Raw genomic sequence first — 7247 nt, forward strand, 5'->3', positions numbered from 1 at the left:
GTAATTACGGAGCAGCTCGGGCCGGAGCGCAGGGAGCGGAGGAGGCCGCCTGTCCCCCTGGACTCGGGGCAGGGGCGGCCTCTCGCTCACGCATCCCCGCGTCCGATTTTGTCCTGGGGCCTTTTTAAATAAACAGGATGTGTCGGCAGCAAAAACAAGCAGCAGCGATGCTGAGGAGGAGGAAGGGCGGTCCGGGGGTAGAGCGTCTGACCTGGGAGGGAGGGACAGCCCTGCCCTCTGCCACAGGCATCTTCCCTGGCCTCGGGCACATCCCTTCGTCCTCTTGTGCAAGGTGGGGAGCACGTACCTGCTTTACCTCTGGGAGGTGGAGTGCCTCATTCCCCGGATGGCAGGGATGTAGCTGGAGAGAACTTTAAGCTTGCCGGGAGCTGAGCAGTTTTGGTGCCGGCCTTTGGCGTGTCTGCTGCTAAGGGCTGACCCACCTGCCAGTCCACCTCTAGCCGGGGCGGCGTGAATCAGAGGGAAACATCAGCTGGTAATTGGGGAAGCATTTCCTGGCCCGTCACGCTTTGGGATGGCGTCCCGCCCCTTGAATCATCCAGAGCTGGTCCATGTCCAGCACTAAGAATAGCCTCCCCACACACCGCGGGGGCAGCACGCCGGGAGGGGGGACCGGCCGGCTCGCGGGGTCCCGGCAGTGCCTTCCCACTGCTGTGCCACGGTGTGGTCCGGTCCCAATGTCAGTCTGAGGTTTGGGGTAGAGCACGTAGCGTGGATGGGCTGGGGCAGCTGCCGTGGGCAGTCACTGGGGGATGGTCTCCTCTGTACGTGCCATTTGTAGCTGAACTCGGAAATGGCTTCATTCAGGACCCCGGGGTGCCCGCTCCCCACCCAGGGCTGGGTGCTCGGTGCCAGCCCCCAGCTTCCAGCCCAGCATGTACCCCTGGGTGTGATGTAAGGGAGCATTCATGAGCAGAGGCGTTTCCTGGGGTGTTTGGCAGGTGCCCTGCTATGCAGCCAAGCTCTAGTACAGGAGATAAGCCATCGCTGTGGGCTTGCCAGGGTTCAGATCAGCATTTGGCTGGGAGCCTTTCCTCAGATGAAGACATGAGCACAGCCTTGGATGGAGCTGGGTCAGTTTTCCCACCATGGCCTGGTGGTGACAATGCTGCCTGTTTTATGTATTTCACCTGGCTGACAGGTGAGAGCTGTCCTGTCTGCCCTGCTGGGTGCAGGGTGCTTATCCCACCTGGCTCTTGCTCCTGGCATCAGGCACCCGGCCGTGGCCAGAGCAGGGCAATCACTAGAGGGCATCCTTGGATCGAGATGTGCCTCTGCACTGGGAGAAGCTTTAATTTGATGTCCTACCAGGCCGGGCTTGAAACGTTCGGGAGGAGAGGGATGTGCAGTAGCCCACTGAAGCCAGCCCAGTGGGGTTTGCCCATCCTTATCATGCCGAAGCTTGGCAGATGCCTCTGCAGGGAAGCACCTGTGTTACTGTGTGAGCCACAAAGGCCACCCTCATCTCTCCCTGCCTTCCTGCTCTTGCATTTGTAGGCTGGTACAGGGAGCTCCTTGGCATCGCTGCCATTCCAGCCTGTTCCTCTGGGGAAAAGCTGCAATGGCTGCTCAGGCTGGCAGCCCCCTAGTTCAGACAAGTGTAGAGACAGGCTAAGATGATGCTGAGCCTTTCTTGGACTCTCACTCCAGCCTGAAGCTGGGGAAGGTACTCGTGTGGTCACGGCTGGGTTTAAAGCTGAAGGAGAGCTAGGGTCTCTGGGATGCAAGGTTTCCCCCATCCCTCAAAAGAAAATATTTGCAATTGAGTGGTAGAAACACTGTGAACCTTATGTGGGCTCCCCTTGCCAAAGCCTTTGGTGAGGGGAATGCAGATGGGTGGTGATGGCCAGGGCTGGGGTAGAGCCTGTCCTGCTGCCTGCCCGGCCCTCGGAGGTCACAGCCCTCACCTCGTGGGTGTCTGTCTGGGCTGAACCTGTGCTCAGGGTTCACCATGGAGTGACTCAGAGTCAGAGAGTTCAGGGCAGCACTGGGGAAATGCACATGACGAATGCCCCTTGCTCCTCTGCAGCCAGTGCAGGCTTCCCCACCTTCTGTTCCAGCTTGTCCACTGCCCTCCTCCTTCTCCCCCAGTCTGGGGGCTGACAAGGGCAGTGCCTGGTACGCTGGGGATGACACTTGCCTTGGCCACTTGCTGCATGAGGCAGCCTGTTCCCCAAGCCATAGTGATCTGTGGACTTTGGAAAATTGTAGGCAATCAAGTGCTCATCCCAGCTGTTCCCTGACTCCCTCTCCCCTGGGACCTCCCAGCCTTGCATCCCACGGAGCAATTCTCGGAGCAACAGGAGCGTGAGCTGATGCATTACAGTTGTGTTCTGCACATGTGCAGAGGTGCTCCAGGGGCTGGCCAAGCGTGCCAGGATCCTGGTGGCACAGCTGCCTCCCTCTGTACAAGGAGGAACTGAAAGCCTGTGGGGGTTTCAGTGGTACTGTGCCTGGGTTTTAAGGATTTGTGTTGAACCAGGGTCTGAAAGAATCAGCAGTTTTCTCATTAAATTGCTCCATTTGACAGCTCCACACTTCTGATTTTAGCACCAGCCCATGGGGGCAGAGAGCTCTGCTTGCAGCCAGTGCCGCTGCTGCAGGATGCCCAGTTCTGCAGACTGGGATCAGGCCAGTCCTACTGGCCCGAGGGGTGTGGGGACACTTCATCTGTACTTGATGTATGGCTGCATGCCAGCCAGACCAGCCACCTTCTGCTGATAAATCCATTTTAAGGCAATTTTACCCCCCATTACATCACCAAACCCTTTCCCAAGGGGTGGTGGAAGCCCTGCAGGCTGGGCAGGGGCCGGGTGAGCCCCGGTGGGTTTCCTGGAGCAAGCAGCTTTGCATTAGCCAGGAGCAGGATGGTTTAATAAATCATTTCCGTCTCTAATTTCTACTTCTCTATGCAATGCCTCTCGTTTGCTGGTCGCCAGAGGGAAGGGAGGTCAGGGGAACCAGGCCTCCCCAGCAACCTCCTTCCTGCAGCTGTTGAAACAAAATCCAGAACTATAATAATCACTGTGTCCCTCCCTGGGGTACCGTGGTGCCTTCGGTCCGAGCAGCGGCAGCAGCAGTGTTGGGGTGGTTGGGCTCACGGCCTCTGCCAAGGGTGCCAGGTGGTAAAGAGTGGGCAGAGAGGGCACCTTCCCTGCTCAGTGATACAGAGTCACAAACATTCCCCATGGGCTGTGTCAGATGCTTGGGAAAAAGATCAAAAGCATTGATATCGCCGAGCCTGGGGGTGTCACTGGTGCCCTGTCTCCTTCATGCTCCAGCAAAATGCATCCACTGGCTGCAAATCCCCACCTGTGTGGCTAAGCCAGAGCAGGAGCATGGTTCTCACCTCTCTGCCTTAACCCCCACATCAGATCCTTGCTTTTTGCCTGATCCCAGGGGAGCAGCTGGGGCTGTCCCACTGCCTGGAACAGGAGCCAGAGTGCAGCTGCCACGCCTGATCCTGAACTAGCTCTGATCTCCCTGGAAAGCTTTTGGCCCCTGTGGCCTCTACCAGTGCTCTGCCTGCAGCTCTTTCCTCTTGGCCACTTGCCCCCAGCATTGTTTCACAGCAGTTGTTTGGGTTGGCCCAGGTGCTGCCATGTGTCCGCCTCAGCGCTGAGGGCTTGGTTTATTTTACGCCCTTTGTTTTGCAGCAGCAGCAAATGCCCCGGAGCAGCCAAGAAGAGAAAGATGAAAAAGAGAAAGAAAAAGAGAAGGAGGGAGAGAAGGAGGAAGACAAGCAGGAAACAGAAAATGACAAAGAAGAACTGACAAAGTAAGGACGACCCTCCCTGCCTGGCTCCAGTGAGAGCACTGGGCTGGGGCTGCAGTGGTGGAATGCGGTAGTGGGATGCAGCGTAGTCCAGGGCTGCCTGACCCTGTGCGGGACTGTGTCTGCCCACCTCACCTCCTCTGCAGGAAGGGAAAAGCAGATCCTCCTCCTCATTCCTCTTCCCTGCTGCTCCCAAACTGGGAAAGCAACTCGATATGGGGTTTTTTTATATCATCCCAATCAATCTGCAAAGCTCCTGTGATCCTCCAGCTTGTTTTGTTGTTACGAGAGCCTCTGGGAGCTGGAGGAGCAATCCGGGCGCAGCGGAGCGCGGCACTTCACCTTTAGTGTTATTGATGTCAACGTGAGCGCTCCCAGATGAAGAGCTCCAGCCAGCCCTGCCTCCCTCACACCGAGCATCAGCGCCGTGGCAGGGAAAGGTTGGCACGCAGACCGCTCGCTATCTGTAATGGGCTTAATACTTGGTTTAAAAGAACATCTGGCTTCATTATATCTAGGCTGCAAAGACATTTACCAGCAGGTCCCTTTCAGGAAGATAAATGAGGAGGAGGCAGGGATGAATTTGAATGGTCTGGTATTAAACCTGTCTCCGTCAGGTCTCTGCGTGCACTTGGTGGTGGAGCTGCAGCCAGCTGCAGAAAGAAAACCCCACCACAAATCACCCCACCGCCAATCCCAGCCAGGAAAAGAGCCTGCGTCTGCAAAAAACCCCTGCAGACCTGCCCCCCTAAAAAACCAACAAAAAACAAAACGCATCCCCAAACACGTGCAGAGAAATAATTGCTTGACCTAAAAATCGGACCAACCAAACAACGTTTTTTTTTTCTTCTCTCCCTGTTTTTGCAGGGACAAGAACGACGACACATCCGGGGAAGACAACGATGAGAAAGAAACGGTCACCTCCAAAGGCCGCAAAACCGCCAACAGCCAGGGTCGGCGCAAGGGCCGCATCACCCGCTCCATGGCCAACGAGGCCAACAACGAGGAGGCAGCCACGCCACAGCAGAGCGCCGAGCTGGGTAGGTGGCAGGGGATGGGGGGGATGCTGCCCTGGGCTGGGCCTTTGGGGTGTCCATTGTGCTGGGATGGGGCATCAGCCTGCTCTGCTCCCCGCTCGCAGAAGAGGGGTTCCCTTTGTGAAATCCTTCTTTCTGGGGAGTAGCAATGATGTTTCTCTCTATCCTGTGAATTACTCAGCATGGTTCACCAGGATAAGTGGGGGTATTTGCAAGCCTGGGCTGTCCTGGCTGAGTGTTAGTGGGTTTTATGGTCTCAGAGGAAAGTGTTGCAAAAGACAAAAAGGGAAGCCGTCAGTTTTAGCAGTGCTTTGGCAAGGCTCGTGTCCCTCCTGCACCCAAAGCTGGTTCCCTTTGCAGCTGATCAGGCTTCCAAGTCCGCTTGACCTCTGCACAGGACCCTGCTCTGCCCTCCCAGACTTGCCTGGGTCTGTTCCAGTTCTCTTACCTGCTCTTGTTTTCAAATTTTTCTGGGGCCTGAGCAGCTGCAGCCTGTGAGATCTGCTCCTGCTTGGCCTTGGGCATTGGGCCGGTCCATTTCCATCCAGGCCTGAGGCAGCAAAAGGTGCTGCCTGTACCGTGGCACCCAGGCACTGCACCAGCCCACGGCCACACGTGGCAGTTGGCTGTAGCCGTGCCACACTGCGATGCTGGCCTTGGGCTGGATGGGATTTCATGGCAGCATCCACAGCCCCACGTTGGGCACATCTGCCTCTGGCATCTGCAGCATCAGTAGTTGCCACCCCAGGGAGGGGGCTCATGTATTGACTTACAGAAGCCAGTGCATCGAGGAATTTGGCTGATTTTCCTATATTTTCTACTCTGTCAAAGTAGAAAATTATTGCTGTGCTACCTAAGTCAGGTAAAAATAAAAGCAGGGTGACTCCTCTCGGTTTCCTTGCTCTGCAGTTTCTTGCTTGTGCTGTTCCATGTGCTATAAATCACGCGGAGGTGTTTCGCCTCCCTGTTCTCTGCTGACAACTGGCTGAAGCCTTGATTGCGAGCGCTCTGTTTTCATACAGGCGATATAAATAGTCGCCAGCACAACAGAGCCCTGCTCTCTCCCTCCAACTTGTTCAGCCGTGCTGCAGAGAAGCAGCAGATAATGCCAGTAACTTAGATGGGATTTTTTTATCCTGGTATCTCAGAGTCCTTGATAAACTTCAACTGCGAACACAGAGGAAAGCCTTTGGACCATGTTAAATTGGGAAAAAGGAATGGATCAATTCCAGTGACATATCTGAGCAATTGATTTCACTTTATGTCTCTCCAATAGCGCTTTAATTTAGGTTGGCTAAGAAAGTTACTGCATTTTAAATACCAATTGAACATTAAAAAACAACACAAAACCGTATTGTGGTTTAACTGCAGCGTGCTGGAGCTCCCCGTAGGCATCTGTTTCATAACTGCGCAACCTCAGTCGATGCCATTAATCAAACCAAACGGGCCGTTTCTGTGACATTTCTTTACCATACAATAACAGCCATCACCAGCTGAGCCAAGGGCCTGCACAGCGTTGGGGACACTCGCTTTTACGTAAACGAGCGTTGTTGCCCCAGCTCTGCCTGCTGCTGGGGGGGAAGCGGTGAGGTATCAATTTCCCTCCCTCTTGGCTGGTGTCCCAGGGGGGACACGGTTCTGGGGGAGGCAGTGACCTGCATTGTCTTCCGGGAGGTGACACCTGCAATCATGCTCAGCCAGCTCTGAAGGAGATTCCTCTGCCCAATGCTGTGGGCATTGGAACCCCCACTGTCCTCCCGCAGGGTCTCAGCTTCTTGTAGAGCTTCTTGGAAGCTCCTTCCTTCTCTCTGTGCCTGTATTCTTTATCCTGAACCTATCAGCCTGTTTTCCATTTTGAAAGGACACTGTCAAAACATCTCTCATCACTGTTGAAATAATGCTTTGCCTGTTGTTTAGAGTAATAACCCCTTGGCAGCCTGAGCCGGAAATCTGTTTCCTTACCGAGTTGTTTTTTGTCTCTGACTCACACCCCAGTTTGTTATTGTAGGGTTTGCTCTGTGCCAGGCTGCCAGCAGGACTGGTGCATAGTGAAGGCTTTATGCAGGACCTTGGTGTCCCCAGCACCTGCTTGGAGTGGGGGAGAGGGGCAGCATCAGATGCTGACACCCCTGTCAGCCTCTCCTGGCTGGAGCAGCATGTCCCCTTCAACGGGCACTGCTCCAGACGAGCCCCCGCTGTTGCTGGAAGTGGCTCAGAGGTGTTGTCCAAGAGCCCAGTGATGGCACAGAGGGAGCCCGCGGTCACACACGGCCAACACCCTTGACAGATGCAGTCGGCCAAAGTCACCACTGAGGTGACGCTGTTTCTCCGTCTCTGACGGTCCCACCCTGCGTCTGCCTCCTCCAAAGCACACAGCCACAGCCAGCTCCATCTTAGCTACCTGTTGTTGGGCC

At 55.4% G+C, this 7247-nt stretch overlaps 1 protein-coding gene across 1 annotated transcript in view; it reads left to right on the forward strand.

The window, feature by feature from the left end:
• The window catches only part of NCOR2 (nuclear receptor corepressor 2), a 154623-nt gene that overhangs the window by 95775 nt on the left and 51601 nt on the right, over positions 1 to 7247 (forward strand). Inside the window, exons 14-15 of the mRNA XM_017734702.1 lie at positions 3678 to 3799; positions 4664 to 4836. Coding sequence (XP_017590191.1) covers positions 3678 to 3799; positions 4664 to 4836 — 295 coding nt within the window. The remainder of the gene's footprint in view (positions 1 to 3677; positions 3800 to 4663; positions 4837 to 7247) is intronic.

The sequence above is a fragment of the Corvus brachyrhynchos genome, unplaced genomic scaffold, assembly GCF_000691975.1.
Source record: "Corvus brachyrhynchos isolate BGI_N302 unplaced genomic scaffold, ASM69197v1 scaffold114, whole genome shotgun sequence".
In the NCBI taxonomy this organism is placed as follows: Eukaryota; Metazoa; Chordata; class Aves; order Passeriformes; family Corvidae; genus Corvus; species Corvus brachyrhynchos.